General features: G+C 41.7%; 2 protein-coding genes across 5 annotated transcripts in view; one reads left to right on the top strand and one right to left on the bottom strand.

Moving 5' to 3' along the window:
* Nucleotides 1-5,921, top strand: part of LOC111143395 (uricase) — a 29,129-nt gene extending 23,208 nt beyond the window's left edge. Inside the window, exons 6-8 of the mRNA XM_022497101.1 lie at nucleotides 1,155-1,278; nucleotides 3,237-3,320; nucleotides 5,392-5,921. Of these exons, the coding sequence (XP_022352809.1) occupies nucleotides 1,155-1,278; nucleotides 3,237-3,320; nucleotides 5,392-5,466 (283 nt within the window). The 3' untranslated portion in view covers nucleotides 5,467-5,921. The remainder of the gene's footprint in view (nucleotides 1-1,154; nucleotides 1,279-3,236; nucleotides 3,321-5,391) is intronic.
* Nucleotides 5,922-21,449: 15,528 nt separating this feature from the next.
* The window catches only part of LOC111143496 (sterile alpha motif domain containing 13), a 41,449-nt gene continuing 38,815 nt past the window's right edge, over nucleotides 21,450-24,083 (bottom strand). For 2 of the 4 annotated variants that reach the window (XM_022497299.1, XM_022497300.1), the window contains exon 4: nucleotides 21,450-22,586. In XM_022497299.1, the coding sequence (XP_022353007.1) occupies nucleotides 22,443-22,586 (144 nt within the window). In that variant the 3' untranslated portion in view covers nucleotides 21,450-22,442. The remainder of the gene's footprint in view (nucleotides 22,587-24,083) is intronic. The other 2 variants (XM_022497297.1, XM_022497298.1) reach the window with 2 other exon arrangements.

The following is a 24,083-nucleotide window of genomic DNA, read 5'->3' as shown; positions in this document are numbered from 1 at the left end:
GGCTGTTGCTGCTGACCCAGGAACCACACTTCAAGAATCACTGTATCAAGCTAGGATAATGATATTTGGTTTTACTCCCTCAGAGTAGATGCAGAGAGGGCTACATGAGGATGACAAACTAACCTCAGTTTGCCAAGGACTTTTCTGATTTTGATACTGAAAAGTCCCATGTCCCAGGAAACCCCTTGGTCACAGGCAAACTGGGACTGTTGGTCACTGTAGGCTAACTCAAAATGAGATGATATTCACAGAAGCAATTTATAAATGATAAATGCCTTAACAATGTAAAGGTGTGGTTATTATTATAATATCCCTGACAAGCAGTAATTAGGCTTCTGGACTCTGAATTTGCTTTTTGACCAGGCATTCCTCTGCTGAATTTCTAATTGTTAGAAATGTTACTTTCTGACAGGCTGGAATCTACCCCCTGGTAACTTCCTCCCACTGGCATAGTTTTGCTCTACTCCTTTTATTATGGGATGGGTTTGAAAAGGCTTACAGAGAACCTCATCTCAATCTTCTTTTTCCTTTTTTAAGTGTTCTCCACTGGCAGGAGGCTGATGTATTTATGTTGGAAAGAACACAAAATTGAACATGGCAGAATCAGGGTCTTAGTTGGGTCTCCTATTAAGGAAAGAGACTTAGTGTGGATCATTTAATTTTAAGACTGCTCATGTCTAAATTGGGAATAATAATAATACCTGTCTCAAGTATATTGAGAGCATTCGATGAATTAATTAGGTAAAATCCTTAACACCAAGCCTGGCACAGAATAAAACCCCAAAAAAACAATAACGCAAAGAACTGGCCAAGCAAAGCAGTAAGAGTGTAGCATACTTGTAAGTCCTTTTCATGGGTTCTTCAAATGGGAGGAAGATTTACTCTGTAATGTCCAGTGAGCCCTAGTTCCAGATGATGAAGATTGCCTAGTGACAATACCTTTGTTGAATGGGGTGTGTGTGTATATGTGTGTGTGCATAGGGAAATTGGAAGTGAGGTGTTTTCGGGAGTAAGGCATTACAGGATATTAATCTCTTCTAAAATCAGCAGTAAAATTGTTTTCTGGAAGAACAGAAGGTCACCACTTCCCAACTTTATAGTGCATTCCTAAAAGACCACCTTATGAGTCCTCAGGTCTCTCTTCTGTGTTTTAGGGATACTGTTCGGGACATTGTCCTGGAGAAATTTGCTGGACCCTATGACAAAGGCGAGTACTCCCCCTCTGTCCAGAAGACCCTCTATGACATCCAGGTGCACTCTTTGAGCCAGGTTCCTGAGGTATGTTTTGTCACTTGCCATCTTGAAGACTAAGAGAATGTGTTGTGTCTCCTGTCAGCTCTGACAGAGAGTTGAGAGTTAAAATAAGACAGTGGAAGACACATGAAAAATGACATCTGTTGTTGTTCAAAAGCTTGTTATAGCAAGTGAGAAGAGAGCAAAAAATGGAAAAATCTGTCCAACCTGAAAACATGGGCCACTGTTATAGTTCTTTAGGTTTGTTGAAAATTCTGTGGGTCTTTCCAACCTGCCACAACTTAAGCCTCATATCAGGACGCTCAATGCCCTGAAGGAGGAATAATTAGGCCAAGGGTCTGTGTTTCAGGGTAGACAGGGAATGAAGGATAGATGCAGACAGATTCCATCCATCCATCTGATGTTATTAGATGGTTATTATATCTCTGTCAACACATGAAGAATACAAAGATAAATTAGACAGGGTGCCTACCCTCAAAGAGGTCATCACTGAGTAAGAGGAAAAAAAGAAATAAGTAAACTAATGATGCAGTAGAGGATAGAGCATAATGGAAGTACAGGGAAAGGTGTCTAACTCAGGAATGGGACATAGGGCCAGCCAGGCTTTCTGAGGGTGAGGGGCTTGGGTTTAGTCTTAAAGGACAAATAGGGATTATCTGGGTTCACACTCAAGGGTGAGGGAGCGTGGTAAGTATAGAGACCAGATGGCATCATAGAACTGTCATTTACTATTGAGGATCTGCTATATGTGAAGCTCCATGAGTGAAAATCTTTCCATGTGCAAGGGGTGAGGCAGGAACCAGATCAGGAGGATCTCTGTGGGCTTGTTTATAGTCTGCACTTTAACTTTAAAGCTCTTAGCAGCCACGAAGGGGTTGAACCAAGGTGTGGCACTACTGGATTTGCCCTCTAGAAAGATCGCTCTTAAAAAAAGGGTGACAAATTAAAAGGATAATGGATTACAGACAAGGAGACCTTTTGGAGGCTGTTGGGAAGCAGAAATCTGTCAAGAAGGGCCTGAATTTAGTTCCATGGTGGGATGGAGAGGACGAGTACCATCCTTCAACTTGGGCAAGAGGGATGCCTGCCATGGTCCAGCACTTTCCAGGCCTTTCTCTGGTTATGCCTCTTTCCACTGGAAGAAGAGTCAGTGGGACCAAAGCAACAAACTCTTCAGGGACCCACACATCCCTTTCTAGATCATTCTCTGGATACTTGCACCCCAGAATTAACTGCCCAAATAACCTGAGACTACTTTTAGAAACTGTGTGAACCTCCTTCTCAGACCCATCCTCTGGAGGCTGATGATGCCATCAGTGCATACACCATTAGGCCTGAGAGTAGGTGAAGGGAAGGGTGTCCACCCACGTGAGTCCAAGAGAGAAGGTGCGATGGGCCTGGGGTCATCACATCCTGGGATGGTACTGCAAGCAGTCAGAGATTTCTAAATTACATCCTGGTCTTCCAGGTTGTTATGAAGGTATATTTGTCAAGTTGGAAGGATAGACAATAGTTCACTTAAAAGTTTCCTGCTTGATTCATAACTTTATTTTTTTATTTTATTTTTTTTTAACATCTGGTATGTGGGCCTCCAATTGTATTCTGACCCCAGGGCCTGAAAATGTTTGGGACAGGCCTGGAGAGGAGGAACTTGACTGAGGAAGAGTTTAAGAGGTTGACTGGCCAGCACCAGGAGGCCAGGTGGATACCGTAGATCGCACAGGTTTCTGACCCAAGGACCTCTTACTTTTCTGAGAACAGATTTTGTACTTGGAGGGGAAAAGGGGGGGGGGTCCACCATCTAATAATAGGACTCTCAGGAGACAGCTGGGTCAAGCAGTGGAGGACCACCAGAGGGTGTCTCAGGGACAGAGGTGGAACTTGAGTAATGGAGCGCAAGGCAGGTGGGTTGCAGGGGAGAAGTGATAGAGGGAGAGAGCTTTACCGTTGCCCAATGTAATCCATATTACTTCGGCTTCCAGATAGAAGACATGGAAATTAGCCTGCCCAACATGCACTACTTTAACATAGACATGTCCAAAATGGGACTGATCAACAAGGAAGAGGTAAGAGAACTTTAAAAATATTTAAAGTACATCCACCCTCCTGCCCCCACACCCTTACTTGTCTTTATAAATTTGGGATGATAACATCACCAAGCAAAACTCTTCACAGCTGTTGCTTTTGGAGTATTTATAGTTGCCACTGATTAAAGTCCTCTTAGACTCCAGGCCTTTCGGTACCTGAGGCTGGAGTACCCTAGAAGTGGATGAGTGATTGTGGAGGAGGGCTGGAGGCTGCGGGGAGTCAAAGAAAAGGAAAGCACAGAGTGTGCCAGAGGAGACAGCTCTGAGATCTGCTTCTCTGAAAAGTGCCACCCAAGGTCACGGCTTCATTATTCTTCCATGATGAGGCGATGAGGAGGAGAAGAAAAAGATTCTATTTTCATTTTCCTTCAACGTCTTTAACTTTGGATTCAGTCATCAACTTAAGTAGCATATAAACAGAAAATGTCCACAGAAAAATGAAAGAGTATTTGTGTTTCCAGTGGCAATTCTAGAAAGCGAGATGAGGAAGTGCACTTTTTGAAAGGAAACCTTGTTTTGGGAAAAACACTTACGTGGAGTTGTTTGAAGCCATGACAGAAGGTTAAACTAAGTGGGAGTGTCTGACTCGACAGCCTGAAGTGGTGGGGCCTTGGAAATTACAACTGTCCTTCCCCTCTCGAACCACTTGCAGAATGGTAGGATCTCTCTGTTTGATCCATCCTCTCACGGACTTCTAGAATTTGAAAAACATCATCTTGATGGCTTCTTTTAGTGTGTAGGTGAGGAGGGAGGGGCCATCTATCAACGTGGCTCCGCGACCATAGAATTCTGGGCCTGCTGACCTCGGAGTCTTCTTCTTAGCCACAGTCCTCTGACCACTCACCTTGTGTCTGTTCTGCAGATAATATTACTGGGCTCCATGGGGGCTCTGCACCACTACATCTGTAGGTGGGGTTTGGGGAACAGCACTGGGAAGAGAAGTCATGCTTAGATGCCTGGCATAGCTGCTCAAGAACTCTGTGTGGCAGAGGAGAGCAACTTTGACCCCCAGGTACAGTTCACTCAGCTGAGCAGGGAGGCAGCGTTGTTGACTGCGATGGAAGGAAAGCATGGTGATTACCAGAACCCCACTAATTAGAGTAGAAAGCCTTTTAAAACAATTACCTTCTAAAAAGCACAAGAGGGACCCGAAAGTAATCCTGGCCATGTCCGCCAAAGCTAAAACAAAGGACCCCAAACAGAAAAGGGTCAAGCGTCGTGAATGGGACAGTGCTCAGCCCAGGAAGCTAGAAGAGAAAGGTCGTCTCCTCAGGGCCCCCAGACATCTCTGGCCTGCACCGATCCGAGCTCAAAGACTTGTTGCTGGCTTGCCAGTTGTGTCTCTCTATCCAAGAAGTCAGACTGGCAGCTTCCTTAGCTCCCACCTGAAGAACAGGAAGGGACCCCGAGGCAGAAAGCCCAGCTCCTTCAGGCCAGGGCTCTGCGTGAAGACACCTGAGAGGCTGGACAAGTTGTCCCGGGTCCGTGTCTGCACTTTGGGGCTAGCCAGAGCTGCTCTCGGGCCCCCACCCAGCACGTGGCTACAAAGCGAAGGCAACACATGAAAAGCGGGGAGTTAGGACACACCGACAACAGCAGAGGAGTGACAAATGACAGGGTGGGAAGACAGAACCACTCTAAACTCACAGCTTTCTGGAGCCATTTAGTATTGGGTTAACAGCCCCGAGGACCTCAAATGTTCCTGAGGGCATGACAGTATTTTAGCATTGGACAATGACTAATGTTCAAAGTGAATCATCAAGCAAAGGCCAAATTACGTTCAGAACATTCTATTGAAAAAACAGGGATATATAATGCATTTGAGAAACATTCATTGCCCAATGATTAAAATTTTTCAAAAACTTTTCTAGAAAAGTTTTCTACAAAATTTTCTAGAAAATAAGGCATTGCTATACATGAAATAACTGTATGACTGTAGGGCATATACATTTTCCTGTTTATCGAGTTGTGGTTTTTATTGTTGATTCACGGAAAAAAAAGGAGAGGTCTATTGTAATGCCTCTGAAGTTGCCATGTGGTTTTTCTACAGGTCTTGCTACCCTTAGACAATCCATATGGCAGAATTACTGGGACGGTCAAGAAGAAGCTGGCTTCGAAGCTGTGACATTGTAGCCACCTCTCAACTGAGGAATTCCTTCAGCCTCTTGTGATGCTAGAAATCATAGCATGTAGCCATGCAAATTTTCAAACTGGAGTGTTGACTTATAGTGTTAATTTTCCTCCTGTAGGAAAGAATTCTTCTACAACTAGCTCAGCAAGGTGTTTTGTGATTAATAATTACAACACACTTGGTGGATACAGTTTACTTCACAAATGTTAAGCCGTATGAGAATAGTCATAAATCAATATTTCCTTTTGGTTTTCTTGTGCCTTCCTATCTTAGAGAAATTTTAGAATCAATGTACTAAGAAAACAATAATGAATTAATGGATGTGTCTTATCAATTAATCTGTGCACAAATTTAAGAGTAAGCATTGTTTTCAACCTACTGATGCTAACACTTTGCTCTAGGCAATGCAGAAAATGTAATGATGAAATCATATTTGGAAACTATCACCATCATGGCTTCAATGAGACTGAAGTATTTGAATTTCTAAGAATGTTCCAGTGTATATATCACTGGGAGTTTATTTCTACTCTTAAAGTATTTTTGTAATCCTAATGTATTGGTTTTAGGACTTTTACAACTCTTTGAGAATATTTAGTAGACACTGAAAAAAAGTACATCTTGTTTTTCTTTGAATAATGTATCACTTTGGGAAAAAGAGCACATTTAATAAATGCTAAGTCACTATACCAAACAATGAATATCCACAGAGAAAGAAGACGAGAGATTCTCTATAAATATATCAGTGATGGTGTTGCCTGGGTGGCTCAGCTGGGTGAGTGGCCAACTCTTGGTTTCAGCTCTGGTCATGGTCTTGGGGTCTGAGACTGAGTCCTGCATCAGGTTCTGTGCTTGATGGGGACTGTGCTTCCGTATTCTCTCTCTCCCTCGGCCCCTCCCCCCTGTTCGCTTGCTCTCTCTCTTACTCACTCACTCTCTCTCACTGTCAAATAAATAAATACATCTTTAAAAAATATCAGTGATGATGATTTCTAGATGGTGGGATTAGGAGTAATTTTTTTTTTTACCATGTGCTTTTCTGGATCTCCCAAATATAATAATCAGAGAAATAAATGTAATTAATGATTTAAAAGTGTATACAGATTTGACTGGTGATTGTGTCAGTTGACTAATACTACTATTGTATATAGATATGTACCATAAGGCTTCATAAACTGTGATTTTAGAAGCCCCTGATGAAAACCTGTCCACATGAACATTCTAGATAACCTTCCTCTATTTAAAAAAATCTCCATTTATCAAGTTTTAAAAATCTCCATTTTTTATAATGGTTACATATGAGTACTTAGCATTGTTTGAGAACTCTGCTTCAGTCCCCCGGTTCTAGTACTGTAACTTAAGCTAGCACGGCGTAGTGTTTCATTTAAAAAAACTCACTTCACTCCTGGATCCACCTCTTACAAGTTCTACGACGAACATCCTCCTCTGTAAATTAGAGGTGAGAATAGAATCTCAGAGGTTTTTTTGAGGATAAAACGGGATAATGTCTGTAAAGTGCTGTGATTCATATTTATGCCCGACACACAGAAATTTCTATATGTGTTTATTAAATGATGTTAATGTTAAATATTTGCCTTCTTTTCATGTGATGTTAGATCCAAGTAGGAATGGTGATTGGACTTTGTGAGGGAGATGAGAGATGGGAAGTCTGAGAGCAGCGAGCCCTAGGAGATGCTGGAGGCCATGCACAGGCTCCTGCCTGCTGGGAAAGAACATGAGATAAGAAGGAAGAAATAATTTGATAAGGGAAAGTTTCGTGCCACATTGAATACTCATGTTACAGAATGTGCTTACAGCCTGTCACTTGCATGGCCAAATAGCTGGTACATTTCATTCCTGTGCTGATTTGATGATCCAGTTCGAAGAGCAATTTAGAGTTTAACATGATTTTTTTCTAAAAACAAACAACAAACAAAAAACGCAATCAGGCCCTTCTTACTAGATATTATATTGGTCATGTAAGTTTTAGAAACACTGTAGTTGCTTCAGAGAAGAAATCCATATTAGAGCAGAATCCTTAGAAACTGGGGTCCACTGTGTACTCACATGCATTTTGTTTCTCCTGAGCTCTTAAAACATTTATCGTAATGGACCGCACATGAACAATTGGATGTTATGTCCCAGGTGCGGGACTGGAAAGCCTGTCCTCTGTGAAATTTTCAAGGACCAGATTCCTATTTTGGAAAGAATGTTTTCTTGTGGTTAAAATTGTAAACTATGTGGTGAAAACCAGGCTGGGGGTTTCACCTGGTTTTATAAGTGCTGTGAACTGTAAACACCTGTGAGCTCATTTGTATCAAAACACTTGGTAATTTCGTTACAAAGGGCTACGGGGACTTTGTTCCAATTTTTCTGGAAAGCTGACTTGCTACATAGCGCCCTCCCTGCCTTTTCCCCATCCCTCCCCCAACCCTGTGTCAAGTATTGTCTGGGCATAAGGCAGGTGACCCCAGCCCATTTTCTGCCTGGGAAGCAGTTTGCAAGGCCCTCAAGGGAGCAGCTGTCATTCACAGGCTTGTGGTTTTGGAGGCAAAATTCGAAGACTTGGCTGAAATCCTCTAAATTTCATTCCCTAACTTTTCACAGAAACAGGCTCAGAAAATGTGTTCCATTTTTTCTCCTTTTTAGAGTCAGACTTAAGTTCATACCATTCTTCACCTTTCAGTAACCTGCTTTTTCTCCTTTTGTTCTCAGCATAATAGAAACCACTCTTTGGAAATAGTGTTTTTCTTGTTTGTTATTGAAACAGACTTTACCTTTTTCAATCACATGCGAGATTTAACTACAGAAATCAGAACTTCTCTCTAAACTCCCAGCTCTCTTGCGGAAGGACATTTTTTTTTTCTCTCTCTCTCTTCAGACTTGGGACAGACTGGGCTTTGCCTTTTGTAGTCTCCTTTGCAAAACCTTTTAACTTCTGCTTCCTCGCCTGCATTTCAAGAGGAAACCAAGGCTTCTTTCTAAAGACATGGATTTCAAGCCTTCTGACTCACTGGGTTCTTCCTGCTGCTAAATATTAGAAACTTATTCTCTTTGTATTTTCTATAGTCTTTGTTCTCATTTCTCTCAGAGCTCAGCTACTTTTTATTCTTCCATTGGCCCGGAATCTCTCAGGAATTCTGTAAGTTTTTGGATTCTGTGGCTATCCTAGTGAGAAGGAATGTCTAAGGACCTTCCTCCCAGCAAAAACGCTCATTCCCGCCTCTACAGGTTTACAACATCCATCGTGGAAGTAGTTCACTCTCAATCCTTAAAGTGTGAAGAATTCCATTGGAAATCTGTCACATAAGGAATATGTTCAACCAAACTTGGAAGAAAGGCATGCTGATTTCTTTATATAAGAAAGGGAAATAAGTGTTTTCAAACACTAATGATGTACTATACCTTGGGTAATTAATTTAAATTAAAAAATAATTTAAAAAAACAACTTCAATTGGGTTTTGTGGGTATACCTTGGAGAAACTGCAGGTTCAGTTCTGTACCACTGTAATAAAACAAATTTTGCCAAATAAGTAAGTAAATAAATAAATAAAATTGAAGGACCCCAGGTATATTTGCTTCTTGAGGCTGCTCTAAAAAAGTAACACAAGCTTGGGGGTAGATAACAACAGAAATGTATTCCTTCATTGTTCTGGAGGCCAGAAGCCCAAAGTCATGGTGTTGGTAGGATTGTGCCTGCTTTAAAGGTATAGAGGGGATTCTGTCCTTGGTCTTACAGCTTTCTTCGGTTTCTTGGCTTGTGGCTGTACTACTCTGGTCTCCCACGGTCACATTGCCTCTTCTGTCATCTCCTCTTGGATTTAGGGCCCACCCAAATAACCCGAGGTAGTTTCTTTATCTCAAGATCCTTAACAGTATCTACAAAAACCTTTTTCCCACATAAGGTCACAATTACAGGTTCCAAAAAATAAGGCAGGAACATAGGATTTGGCAAGGAGGGGTACAACTCAACCCAGACAGTGAGTCAGGGGACAGTGAGCTTCTTGAGAACAGCTCTTCTAGTGCCTATTGGATCTTCTGCTGCACATAGGCTACTGTTTCCTTCGTATCTGGGGGACAGTCACATCCCCCTTTCAGCCTGATCAGTTGTCACATGGATGTCTGTAAAAGGGCAAAGAGCATGGACTTTGGATCTAGATTATGCAAAGTTTCAGATTGGGCTTCTTCAGTTTCTAGCTGTGTGACCTTGGGCAAGTAACCCTAAACTTTAGTTCTATAGTTTTGAAATAAGTATAATAAAAATAACTACCTTACAGAGTAACTGAGGATTAGCTGAGATAACGCATGCAGGGGTTAAAATATTTTTGGTTGTGAGCATCTTCAACTGGAAGGACATCTTGTTTACTTAAACAGTTCAGAGATAGGTTGTCTCGGGATTGATCTGGCCACTCAGGGATAGCTTCGTGGTCTCTGGCTCATTCCATCCTCTGCTCTGCTGTCCTCATAGTGTGTTAATGTTTCCCCTGGGCTCACAAAATGGCTAGTAAAGCTGTTGTTACAGATGGTGTGCATCACCCAAATCTCCCTTGGGACCAAAGTACTCAGATGTCAGAAGTGTTGGTCTCTGCAGGCTTATCATTGGGTCCCTCTGGAGGAATTGCCCTTGGCTAAAAGAAGCTGCCTCACCCCAACTTATACCCAGCTCCTGCGAGCAGCTCACGTCCATTGCTGGTCAGTGTAAGAGATACAAAGTCTCAACCTTCTTGCCTCATTCGGGACAACTCTGCAGGGACACTCCAGTCCCAGAGCTCCTAACTGCCTGAGGTCGTTGTTGAAACTGTGTCATAATCCAACTTCTCCCTCTGCCTAGTCCTGCTTCCTTCGCTGCTCACAGGCGTTGTTCCAGAGAATGATCCTTAATAAACCTGCATGAAAATCTCGGGGTCTCACTGTACCTCTCTTAAGGAAGCCAACCTGTGGATCTAGGAGTGTGTCTGGGAAGGAGGCTCTAAAATGGGGTTGTGGGAGCTGAACCGCCCACTGTCCAGCTGGCGATGAGCTCCTGGAATGCTGTAATTCTGGGATTGTTAAAACTATCACCTGAGGTGAATTGGGATGGGATACTGGAGGAAAGGAACACTCTGGCAGTGGCAATATCTTGGATGCTTGAAGGATTGGGGGTAATAATTATTATAAGGATGATGGAATTTGTTTAGGTATTGCTAGGAACCATTAATACATTAAGAAAGACAATGGGGGAGCCTGGGTGGCTCAGCGGGTTAAAGTCTCTGCCTTCAGCTCAGGTCATGATCCCAGGGTCCTGGGATGGAGCCCCGCATCGGGCTCTCTGCTCAGTGGGGAGCCTGCTTCCCGCCCCCTCTCTCTCTGCCTGCCTCTCTGCCTACTTGTGATCTATGTCTGTCAAATAAATAAATAAAATCTTAAAAAAAAAAAAAGAAAAAGACAATGAAAAGATGAGGATGATTAACCAATATAATGCAAATCATGAAAGCAAGAGGACCTCCTTGGTAACATATAAAGAAAACCTACAGCCAGATGACAGGAAAAAAAAATTAGGATCAGGCCTAGGACTTAATTATAAGAAGAGCAGAGGTCCAAGGAAGATTGATTTTTCAGTTCTGAGAGGTCAACACACCAAGGTCAGGCTCCTGATTGATGCACCAGAAACCCTGAATTCCCAGATTTCCCTGAATTTTTTGGTCCTGCAGAAGTAGATTACTCTTTCCTGTTAAAAATCTAACACTGCCACCCTTGCTTGAAGGCAGTGCAAAGCCTTCTGCATGTCTCCTTGGAGTCTCTTTTTACCTTCCCTTCAGGCTACCAGACCTATAAATAGGGTCAAGTTACATCATACCCCAGCCAGAGACATGCCTTCGACTGCTAAGGGAGGAAGGTGCCTACAGGCCCTAAGAGTGGCAAAGATTCACACAATTTTATGTACGAGAGTGGAAGGATTATACATGGGACTGGATCCTGAGGGTTTTGGACAAAACCTATTAGATTTTTATTCATTTTTTAAAGATTTTATTTATTTGAGAGAGGGAGAGCCCTAGTTGGGGGAGGGGAAGAGGGAGCAGGAGAAGCAGACTCCCCGCTGAGTGGGGACCCTGATGTGGGGCTTGATTCCAGGACCCTGGGATCATGACATGAGCCAAAGAAATGTTTAACTGACTGAGCCACCCAGGTGCCCCCCTCCTATTAGATTTTTTTTTAAAGATTTTATTTATTTATTTGACAGACAGAGATCACATGTAGGCAGAGAGGCAGGCAGAGAGAGAGAGACAGAGAGAGAGAGGAGGAAGCAGGCTCTCCACTGAGCAGAGAGTCCGATGCGGGGCTCGATCCCAGGACCCTGAGATCATGACCTGAGCCGAAGGCAGAGGCTTTAACCCACTGAGCCACCCAGGTGCCCCACCTATTAGATTTTTAAATCAAGAAGGAAGAATAGAAGCACTTTCCATTCACATCGGATGGCCCACTGTATACATTTATAGTCTTGCCCTAGGACTACATTAATCTACTTTTTGTATCTGGGACCTAGACCATCTGGACCCTCCACAGAACATCACATTTGTTCGTTGTACCCATGATATCACGTTAATGGAACTGGAAAAGCAAGAAGTGGTGCTTGTACCTTAGCAAATGGTGGAGCCCACCATGTTAGTTAAGTTTTTAGGTCTAGGACAGGGGTTGGAAAAATCTATCTTATCATCTGTTTTTGTAAATAAATTTTATTGGAACACAGCCATTTGCTTATGTATTGTTTATGTGTTGAGTAGTTGTAATAGAGACTATTTGGCCCACAAAGCATACAATATTTAATCTCTGGCCTAAATAGGAAAAGTTTCATGACCTCTGATCTAGGGTGTTCCAGGATATCTCTTCCAAAGGGCACATTATTGCATCTCAAACTTTCTACCACTAAGAAGAATGCACAGTGCCTGGTAGTCTTTCTGTTTTGGAGGCATCACATTTCACTGGGATATTCCAAGGGGAATATTGGTCCAATCCATCTACTGGGTGACAAAGTCTTTCAGTTTTGTGTGTGTCCCAAAGCAGGTCCAGGCTGGGTGCAAATATTCCTGATGCTTCAGCCATATGAATTAGTAGACATGATGCTATTTAGAAATGCACCTGACTGAGGAAGATGTTGTATGGGGTTTATAGAAAGCTCCAGTATGAAAATTACAACATTGACTCCTAGGGTTCTGGCTCATGCCATCTATAGCCAAGAATTATTCACTATTTGATAAATAGCTCCTGGTGTGTTATTGAATCTGGGTAAAGACAAATGTCTCTTATGGGACATAGAGGGACTTTGTGGCCAGAGCTATTCATCATGAGCTGGTTTCTACCAAACGCATTAGGCATTACGGTTTGGTGAGACCAGCAGCAATCCACTGTAAGATGGAAATGATAGATCTGGAATCAGACACAAGTAGGGCTAGAGGACACAAGAAAGTTATGTGGGTCCCGACCTTCATGTCATCCACCAGTGTTTCTCCAACACCTCTCACACTGTTATGGCTGTTATGACAGCATTGAAGGTAAATACTCTCAGTGAATAAAGTTTTCGGAAATGCACCAAAGAGTCATCTAAGAAAGACAAGTGTGGAAAGAAAAGGGGTCCTAGGTAAGAATACATATTTATATAAGAATATATAAATAGCTTGGTTGGTCAGGCTCCTGGGAAGAAAAAGATTGGCAGATTGGGAAGAAGGGAGAGACTGTGAATGGATCTATTATGTATTAGTCATGCTTTTTATTCCCTGTATCTTATGACGTTTTGATATCTTGGTGGTCCTTACAGACCTAGTGAGATATTGACCCTCCCAGGGGTAGCTAATTCCTAAAGATAGGAAAGTTACTTAGGAGCATTCCTTTCCTGTCTGATCCAACCACCTCCCTTATCTAATCCACACACCAAGCAAATATTTCTTCTATCATAAGTCAACCCAGGGCTAGAAGCCAGACAACTAGAGAAGAAACAGCCCCTATGCCCCAAAGCCTGACAGAATTATTCAAACCAGCCAATCCTAAGCTCTTTCCTGGTTTGCCTTTCCATGGAAACCTCAGTAAAGGTTCTGTTCTAGGCCTTCCCTTCACCCCTGCTTTTGCTTTCTGACCAAAAGCAGATGCTTCCCTTCTGGCCCTGCATGGTATGGTATGTCCCCCTTTCTCAGGAAATGTAAGCAATAAATTCTTCCTTCAATGCTTTGACTTACCATTTTGTCACTGAGGGATCTTTATAAATTAAGACCTGGGCAAAAATCACTGAACATTAAACGTGAGGATCTTTGTATTGCATAATGTCTATCAAAGAGTACCCATCACGGAAGAGGCACCGACCAATCAAGTAGACAGAATGACTTGACCAGTTCATGTCAGTCAGCCTTTGTCACTGGCAATCCCAATGCTGACATAATGAGCTCATGAATAGAGTAGCATGACAGCAGAGAATGAGGCCATACATGGGCCCCAAAGCATGAGATTCTACTTTCTATTACTGATCATAACTGTTGCTCACAAACATCCAACTTTCCAGCAGTAGAGACCAAAATCAAGTGAGAACTTGATATGGCACTGATCCTTGAGAACACTAAGCAGCTACTTGGCAATGAGTTGTATACATTGGACCCCTTTCACTCCGAAAGGGGCAATGACTTATCTTAACTAGAATTGACACATATTTTGAGTATGGCTTTGCTTTTCCTGCCTGCAGGGACTCACTTGGCAGCATTATCCAGGGGCTCACACAATCCTGCACAAGCTCATTCAGATCAAGGGACCATGAGACCTACTTTAAAATAAAGGAGATAGGACAGTCTGTAGCTGACCTTATGATCCTCTAGTGCTATCATATACTGTACCATCTGGAAGCTGCTGACTTGATAAGGGCAATGGAATGGTCTTCTGAAGGTACAGCTGAGGTGCTAGCTTGGAGATGATACTATGTGATGATGGGGCACCATCCCCCAGGGTGTGGTATTTACACTAAACACTTTACTCTTATGTGGTGCTATGTCCTTAGAAGGTAGAACACGTGGCTCTGTTAACCAAAGGGTAAAAATACGAATGGCCCCACTCACCATCACTCCCAGTGACCCAGTTGGGAAATGTGTGCTTTCTCATCCCCTCGGCTCTAGGCTTTGATTGTGTAGAGGTCCTATTCCTAGACAGAGGATACTTCCACCAGGGACACAGTGAGAACAATTTTAACTTAAAGCTATAGGTTTGTACAAAACGCAAACGTGACAATTCTCAAGAGAAATAGCTATTCTCAGTCCACTACACAGCCAAGAAAGAATCAATCAGACTGAAAACTTAGAACATTTACGAAGGGGAAAAGAAACTGTAGGACAGGACAGTGTTGTAGAGTTTTCACTGAATGGTGGAGAGAGCAGTGACACGTCTAACTCAAATTATTTGATTCCTAGAAAACCATTGAAATTGCTGAAATAAACTTCTAGATAGACTTGCTTATTTTACATAGGCAATTGAACCAACAGAAGTTAAGAGACTTGTACAGGGTCTTACAGGTAAGTCAGTAGAGGATCTGGGATCAGAACCCAGGTCTGCTGATACCTAGTCCAGTGTTCCCTTCCCCCTCCAATGTGGATTCACAGCTTCAGTGTTTTCCTTTTTAACTCTGTGTGGGTTAGGCCAATGTTACTCTGCATTCTGCATGCACATCATACAGAAGGCTGATGAATAACCTACAGACATTAGGGTGGCTGGGAGAAGTCACCTTAGCATTAAAAATTCATTATAAAATCCGCCCAAATAGATAATTAAACAGACTGATGTCAACCTAATTAGCTCAAATTAATGAATGCAAATCTACTTATATTTTTAAATTAAAAAAATTTTTTTTTGATTTTTTTTTTTAAAGATTTTATTTATTTATTTATTTGACAGACAGAGATCACAAGTAGGCAGAGAGGCAGGCAGAGAGAGAGGAGGAAGCAGGCTCCCTGCTGAGCAGAGAGCCCGATGCGGGGCTCGATCCCAGGACCCTGGAATCATGACCTGAGCTGAAAGCAGAGGCTTTAACCCACTGAGCCACCCAGGCGCCCCTTTTTTTTGATGTTTGTTATTGACCCACACATGTCTTCATTAAAATCACAAAGGTAGCAGAGGTCTCCCTTTCATTAGTCTCACAAAACCATTTTGAATGTCATTGAATGTTCATTTTGGATTAGGGATGAGATATATTTAGAATTCACCAAATGCCTCAAACTAACTTCTCTAGGCCTTTGGGGACCAATAAAAACTTATATGCATTTTGCTCAGCACATTTCCCTTAACCCCGCATAACATTTTTTCATGGAGCTTAAATAATGCAAATTTTTTTCTTTTATGTGCCCTCACGAAGATAAAGTATCTAGAACCACCCCAAATCCAAGAACCCGAGAAAGTAATTGTTTATTTCTTTTAGAAATTTTAGAATGCATCAAATAAACAGTATTTGGGTTGAGCATATGTTTGTTAATTCTGTGACTGGTTTGGCCTTGAAAAATGGAGTGAGACCATAGTAATAAAATCACACTTTAATGCCTTTTTCCTGTTATACTAATGACTATACTATGTACTCTCATTAAATTCTCCATCAATCTTGAGACTGGTATTATGGAAGGCTTACTATCTTCCCCACAGTATCCGCCCTCCTATCTGTTTAGCTGAATATGCAGCTTTCTGAAACAAACACTACAGCTCCCAATCTCCCCTTGCAGCTAGGTATGGCCAAATGACTAAGTTCTTGTCCGAGAAACACAACTAGAAGTGCTGTATGCAACTTCTGACAATAGGTATCCTTCTTTCCTTCTTGGCTAGAATACAGTTGTGATAAAGGACACTTAAGCAGCCATCTTGGAGCACACAGGAAGCTCTGTGTTGAAGATGGTGGAGGAAAACCCTAGGAAAACACTGGGGCCCAATGATTGTGGAGTGGCTATCCCAACCCTGATCTGCTTACTTCAGACCTCATCTACACAGTAGGGAAATTCTACTTGCCTAAGTCATTGTTACCTACGTTTTCCACTGAAACTAATCTTAAATGATATACTTGAGCTGTTCTATCCTGATAGAGATGTGCTGTAAGTGTCAAACACACAGTGGCTTTTGAAGACATACCTTAGAAAGATTGTAAAGTATATCAGTAATTTTGATATTGATCATGTATGGAAATGGTAATATTTTGGATTTAGCAGATTAGATTATTTAATTTTCCTGTTTTATTTTTTACTTTTAAAAATGTGACTACTAGAAAATTTTAAATGACACATTTAAAGTTATATTTATTATATACTATATATTTATTATATATATATGTATATATGACATTATATATTTATTGGACAGTGCCAGGCAAGTGTTGCTCTATGCTGTCTCTGTCTCTGCACTACAGAATAGGTGAGGACCCTGAGGCCAAGAAAGCCATACACCTACCGGAGTTCCCATATCTAGTAAATGACGGGGCTGTGGATCTATGTGGAGATCTATGTGGAGCAGCCCCAGTGCTCCCACCCACTATGGCAGAGTGTATCTCAACTGGGGTCATTGGGTTCTGGTGTAGGAGGGAGAACACTGTCCCAAACACTACTTCTTATTTATTTATATGTATGTATGCATGTATTTATTTATATTTTAATTCCATTGTAGTTAACATCCTGGGCCAAACACTAATTCTTAAAGGCAGGAACTGCTAGTTGCTTGAAGGTTTTACTGAGTTTCTCTCAAAATATGTTTATAATCTGAGGAGTTTTACAGTTTTATTTCCAAGTTGTATATTTCCCAGCATGTAAAAATAGAGTGTAGCCCATTGAAAAAGGAAATGGAACACAATTTACTGAAAGAATCTGTTATCTTTAATTTAGAAAGAAGACATTTAACTTGCAAATGTTGCCATAGATGTCTCTGCCCCACGGATGACAGAACTGGAGAAACTTGTGGAAGACATCTCCTTGGTTGCTCTACCTGACTCTTCTGGAAGCTTAAGGTCTCGAAGTTCTGTGATCTCAAAGGCTTAGATGAGAGCACATTTTATCTTGCTCCCTTATTTTGTTGTTTCTAGATCTTGCTTCCCCAGGCCATGGCCTGCCCTACAGGTAACAAGTACGTGCGGTGTTACTGACACCTCTTTCCTAACCTCTGCTATGGTAAATGTGGTAGCTCTTCCCAGACACTTATTCTGTGGAAGTGGAGCACATGTTCTATTTGGAGATTGGCTGGCATCCCCAGCATTCCTGATGTCTCCCTAAAGATAATAGTAGACAGGAACACTCTGCCTACCTGAGGTAAAGAAACATCAGCCTAGCTTCCTACTTGTGGGTAGCCAAAGACTCCTCTTGCTTTTACTCACAGGGTCCTACATTATTCTGCCCCAGTGCTAGGCTGGACATAACTTCTTTCTTGAGGTTCACAAAGATATAACACAGCTACAGTCACCAAATAACCTGAGACGTGATCGTTTTAATCTCTTTCTTTTGGTGTAGAACTGCCAAGACTGGCCAGAAACGGTACCCAGACTATTTAATTGCCTATGGAGCTGCAGCATGAAACTAACGAGCTGCTCATTAGTGTACCCAATGCTTTCTCTTTCCTTCCTGTGGCTTCTGCTCCTGGTTTAGAAGCAGAATTATCAAGTTTTCTCCAAAGAAACATATCTGTCCTACAGCAGTCAGATCTCTGAACATTTAACTTCATCTTCCAAATCATTACAGAAAACACTTAATGGCTCTGTGTCCAGACCTGACCCCTGCAGATCCCATTTGCAATGACCGTCAAAAGGCAGATGGATCACCACCAGTAAGTACTCTTTGCATTTGGCTTCCAAATATAGGAGTGGTTGGGTAACTGAGGGTCATTAGACTTTTCCAAATTAAATTCTTCTAAGATCTATTTCTCTAATGCAATGGAAGGACAGTATGTTCCCCTGACTGTGGATGCTAAGCTTAGAGGGACAGAAACCAGGCTCACATAGGGTATTTGTTGAGTAGAGAACAAGTAGATGGCCACCAACTTCTCTCTGAATATGAAGATCATTCATATTCGTCATGTCCATTAAGTATCAAAAATGATGCTCAAATCTGCTGCACATTCTGATGCACTATGCCACCTTATTTTCTTTTCAACTAAATCTACTGATAAGTGCTAGTTCCTGAATTAACTTACGCTAAGGAGGCTCTCTGTATGGTCCTTGCCCTCCATCAGCAGTCTAAATTTCACATACCTTATAATGACAATGTAAAAGAGTGCAGTTGCTGGCTGCAAGGTATTAGGGAATTAAAAAAAAGATTGTAATAAATTGGAGCTTTCAGCCTCACCTAGAAGAATGCAAATGTAGTCATAAGAACACACACATACTGCACTGGCCGAAGAAAATGTCAGCTTAGATTCCACTAAAAGAGACCAGTGTGTGACCTTGCCTTCAAATCAATTCATTACAGGTCCTCTGTGGAGTCTGAATCCAAGGCTAAAACATGGGGTGGGGAAGAGAGGTGGAGGGGCAATTTTTTTTTTAAATCCCTCATGATTTTGATATCCTGTCTGCTCCTCCAGTTGAGAATAATCAAATTCAACATTAAACAATTCTCACATGAAATATATTGGCATGAAGGTGTGCTCATTCCCACTTATGCTTATGAGGTGCTTCCCATGTCTGTGGGTATTTGCTACTAGCTGCAGGCCCAGATCACAGGAATAGAAACCTGGTGTGATCAGAAAGGACTCAGACATTTCTGGTTTTAGGGCTGTTTGGAGACAAAGGCTGCCTACCTGCTGAATTTCAAGTACTTCTATCCTCTTGTTTTGATACACTTCCTTTCCCCTAAATTGGGGGTGGGGAGGGGCAGAAAGCACCCTCAGTTATTGCCAAGGCATTATTCTGGAGGTATGAAAGGCACACTATCTTTAGTTTGCTAATTTTGCCTGAAAGCTGTCAACAAAGGGCTAAGAAGAAATGATTTGATTCTTTTCAGTTTGCTTTTCAATTAAGATATTTTCTTTTCCTTTCCTTTTCCCCTTCCCTGACAAGCATGTATGGAGTAGCCTGGGCCTAAAGCTTAGTTGAGTCAGGTTGGGGTTAGGGAACAAGACTTCTGGTAGTTGTGAGAGGTGATGGGATAAAAGCATCCAGGGACTGAAGGGAGTATAAGCCCAAGTTCAAATCTAGAGAAAAATACAACTAAAAACATACTTCCAGCAACATTTGCTCAAAGTATTCAATGGCCAGCTGATGGTGGTGACAGGACATTGTCCTCTAATATCTCTTCTCCCTTATTTGTGGAATAATGGGACTTTTGTTAGTTGGACCCATGGGTTCTAAGGAAAAGAATATTTCAAGCCTCTTGCAGCTTCAGTGTGGCAATGTGACTGAATTCTGGACAAGCTATAAGGGGAAGTATGTGCAATTTCTTGGAAGTGTCTTTAGAGGGAGGAGGTATGTTCCTTTCCTCTTTTCTTTTTCCTGCTGGAAAGATTAGAAGTCAAGTGGTGATGGGGAGAGCTAAAGCAGCCATCTTGGGCCATGAAAGGATTCTGAGAATAAGTAGCATGCATGATGGAGCGAAAGGGTAGGAGGAATCCCTAACATCATGGAGGGCCATGCCATCTCTGGTCTCCCTGGATGTTTTTCATGAAGACACCCTTCTGTCTTGTTTATCTTACTTGGCAGGGTGGGGGTGAGGGCAGGGAGCCAGTTTTAGATTATAGTCATATTTTTCCAGACTCATATATAAAGTATCAGGTGCATGAGCAGAAGTAACGCGGAGACATTCTCATGCTATCCCATAGAGGCAGAGAAGGGTCACACATCATCACTATTTCACCTGTGGGAAAGTCTTTCAGAGGGGTGAATTCAGTTCTTCATCCCATCTTCCTTCTGTTGTATCCCGAGTTCCTTCTCTCTGGCCTGAATCACCAGCAATTACACTTTTCACTTTTTATCAGTACTGCTCCCCACAGTACATAAATATATTCTGCCTTTTAGTTTTGTTTTTTTTTTTTTTTTGTAAAGATTTTGTTTATTTATTTGACAGACAGAGATCACAAGTAGGCAGAGAGGCAGGCAGAGAGAGGGGAGGAAGCAGGCTCCCCGCTGAGCAGAGAGCCTAATGTGGGGCTGGATCCCAGGTCCCTGAGATCACGACCTGAGCTGAAGGCAGAGGCTTAACCCACTGAGGCACCCAGGTTCCCCTGCCTTTTAGTTTTGCATGATCTGTAGACTGTGAGAACATGGGGATGGAAAATGTCTCTTTTGTAACCCCTTCTCCCACTTATCATGCAAAACAAAGCATTACTTAAATTTCAGACACTCCATACACTCCATAATTGAATTAATTTGGAATGCATTTTTCAACTCCACTCATTACACCATTTCCTGTTTTGTTTTGTTTTTTTTTTTCACTCTCTTCAGATTTTCTGTTCTTTAGAGAAATTATCTTCACAGGAGACTGAATTATAACACTCTCTAAAATAGTGGCTCTTAACTTGAGGAAGGGGAAGACAGAAGAACTTCGGGGAGTCCATCAGCTCTGCAAAGTTTTATATGTGGGAATATGAGCTTTTGCCTGGAAGGAAAGTACATAGCTTTCACCAAAATTTCCAGAAATTCATGACCCTCCACTAGCGTACAGTAAAAAACAAGAAGAAGAAGGGGGGCGGGGAGGGAGAGGGGGAGGAGAAGAAGAATGGGAGGAGGAGGAGAAAGAAAAAGAAGAAGAAGAAGAATTATTATTCTTTGGCTAAAATGATACCTAAAATTGGTTTTTGGATGGGGCAAGAGAAGGAACAAGGCCTACTTGGACAATGCAGTTTATAAAGAAGATAAGCCCATAAATAGATCAAAATGTTTTATATATCTAAAGTTGTTGTTGTTGTTGTTGTTGTTTTTTTAGGCTCCACTTTCTTTCCATGGTGTTGAAAAATAACCTTAATCCTTAATCCCAATTGAAGAGGCGACCAAGCAGAAAAGATCAAACAGACACTGGCAATAAACTGAAGCAATGCTTTATTGCAACCACAAAGCACCAATTCAACAAGGCATTGACACACAGAGATTTGAACAAATGTCTCTTTGAACAGAGATGTAGCAAGCTCACTTTTTTCAAGTTCTTAAAAACAAGTACTCAAACCAAGAATCAAACAAAGCATCAGAGCAATTAAAAAAATATTACACCATCATGAAGGAATATATATAAAAATATTCTGTACTAGTAACAAGGCTTTTTGATCTATAACTCTCGGCAAATTCCTTCAGAAACAAATCAGTATAAATACAAACCATAAAGTGAAAAAATCCTTTCTTCTTTGGAAACAAAGAACCAATTTGAAAGTAAATCTATGCAGAAAATATCATTATCCCCTGTGAAAAAAGCTGAATATGGATGGCGATCCCCAAGACAAAACAGAGTGTCTCTTTTCAGAGGTTCTGCTCCTGCAGGGGCCATGATGCATGTTCCTCTCAAACATCGCGGTACATCCCAGTGAAACCTTAATAAGGTCAAGTGAAGGACCCTCTATAAAAGAGGGTGTCGGCAATTCCATCCAAATAACACAAACTCTAAGGAGCAGAGGGACTCAAGGGAGACAGCATCTCTCTCTCTTTTCTCCCCTCCCCTAAGTTTTCTGGTCTTTCATCTCTCTACATCTGTAACCAGAAGATCATTCCATTCAGCACTTTTTCAAGGATTTTGGGAAAGCAATCTGAAGAAAACCCCTTTGGTGGGGAGGGGTGTCCAACCATGTCAAAGATAACTCTGTTTGACAGGCTCCACCAGGAAAACCATGCTGTCCACAAGTCATCCTTGCTCCTCCTGGCTGAGTTCAGGTCAGCTGATGGATTGCCTAGTCTATCCCATAGGATAACGTTTCATTTGACTGAAATTCTTTACATATACACATGTATGTATTCTGTTTACAAAGTTTCATCACATGAAACTAAATTATATCATTATGTATTTTTTGAGGTCTAAGACCCCAATTTGACTGTACTATGAAGAGTTGTTCTTTAGATGCTTTGTCTGCAGAGGTTTTACATGATACTCGTAGATTTTCAGAGCAGGCCCCAGTTTTAACTGAAGTCCCGTCAACACATCATTTCTTGTCATCAATAGCAGGGATTTTCCATCAATTTCCTATAATGGACGAAGACGGTAAAACCAACACTGAGTCCAAAAGCTCAAGGATAATGAAGAACAAAAAAAGTTCAAAGGAAAAAGACATATTGATTGTCCTCAAGCTAAAAACATTACTTTTTCACTTGGGTCAAATGGAAAAAATGGACTCCTCTATTTTTATGTTCCATCTTTCACTTTTATTTTTGGATTAAATATAATCCATAGCTGATCTTGTTTTCAAGATCACATCCCTAAAGTCTCATCTTAAAAAAATGATGACAGGCTTGGCACATATATCTGTAAGGGTCAGAGATATTGTTTCTGAAAGAAATAATGACCCTTTCCATTTATAAAATGTATTGAAGTTTGCGCAAAATTTCTGTGTATTTAACTCCTAAAACAACTCTATAAATTAGGGCAGCCAGGTATTATCAGATTTTACAGGCAAACTAAGGACCAAGGCGAGAAGTTAATGTGCTTAAGATCAAGAAGTTAGGCAAGGAAAACAGAGGATTGGAAATCATCTGCCTAAAACCAAAGCTGTTGTTCTTTCCGTAATGCCTTGGTGTTTCTCTTGACACTTAGAAGTAAATATGTGTAGTATAGGTGAACCGGTGGGGTCATAGATGACTCGGTATTCCAGAATCTTGCCAATTACAACAATGGGCAATGGAAAAATGATTCACTCTCTGTGAACTTCTTTCCTGTCCTTTAAAAGAAGAACCATCCTGTCTCAACCTGAAAATCAACCTACCATACTTCCTCTTAGTGGATCCTCAAGATTCAGGTAGTGAAGGTAGTGACGGGCAGGGCTCTGCCCCTGCTCTCTCAGAATCCACTTCCCACTCCCTTCAGGTACCCAACCAGAGTTCCCTGGAGACCACAAAGCTTTTGGGGTAAAATACAAACAGGCTTTTCATGGAAGGGATATGGATCCCAAATACAGAAAGTAGTTTGGAACTTCTGGAAATGGATCACTGAGAAGCTTGCTGAATATACCACCTTATTTTTATTATTTTTTATTGTGGGACAAGTGAGCTGGCTCTTAGGGGGCCTGGGCTCAAGAGATGGACCAGCTGTGCATGTTTGGTAAGCATCGACTTGTCTGTACAGACATATGTCTGTACCCATCTCCCCCATGATGGACAGATAAGGAGATAGGGGTGTAATTGCAACTACACAAAACTGTGACTCTTTCCTACACTGACCCCAAGAAAGCCATTCTTCCAAACTCCCTTGTGTTTTGCCAGGCTATGAAGAAAATGTCCTTTGTATGTCTCCGTGTGTGGAGAAACACCACTGGGCTCACGGGCTGAAGAAACACCCACTTTGGGATGCCTGGGTGACTCAGTCAGTTGAGTGTCTGCCTTTGGCTTGGGTCATGATTCCAGGGTTCTGGGATCGAGTTCCATGTCAGGCTCCCTGCTCAGCCAGGAGCCTGCTTCTCCCTCTGCCTGCTGCTCCCCTTGCTCATGCCCTCTCTCTCTTTCTGTTAAATAAATAAATGAAAATCTT

This window comes from Enhydra lutris, unplaced genomic scaffold (genome assembly GCF_002288905.1).
Source record: "Enhydra lutris kenyoni isolate GAN:26980312 unplaced genomic scaffold, ASM228890v2 scaffoldscaffold9, whole genome shotgun sequence".
NCBI classification, from domain to species: Eukaryota; Metazoa; Chordata; class Mammalia; order Carnivora; family Mustelidae; genus Enhydra; species Enhydra lutris.
This window is presented reverse-complemented; position numbering and strand designations above follow the sequence as displayed.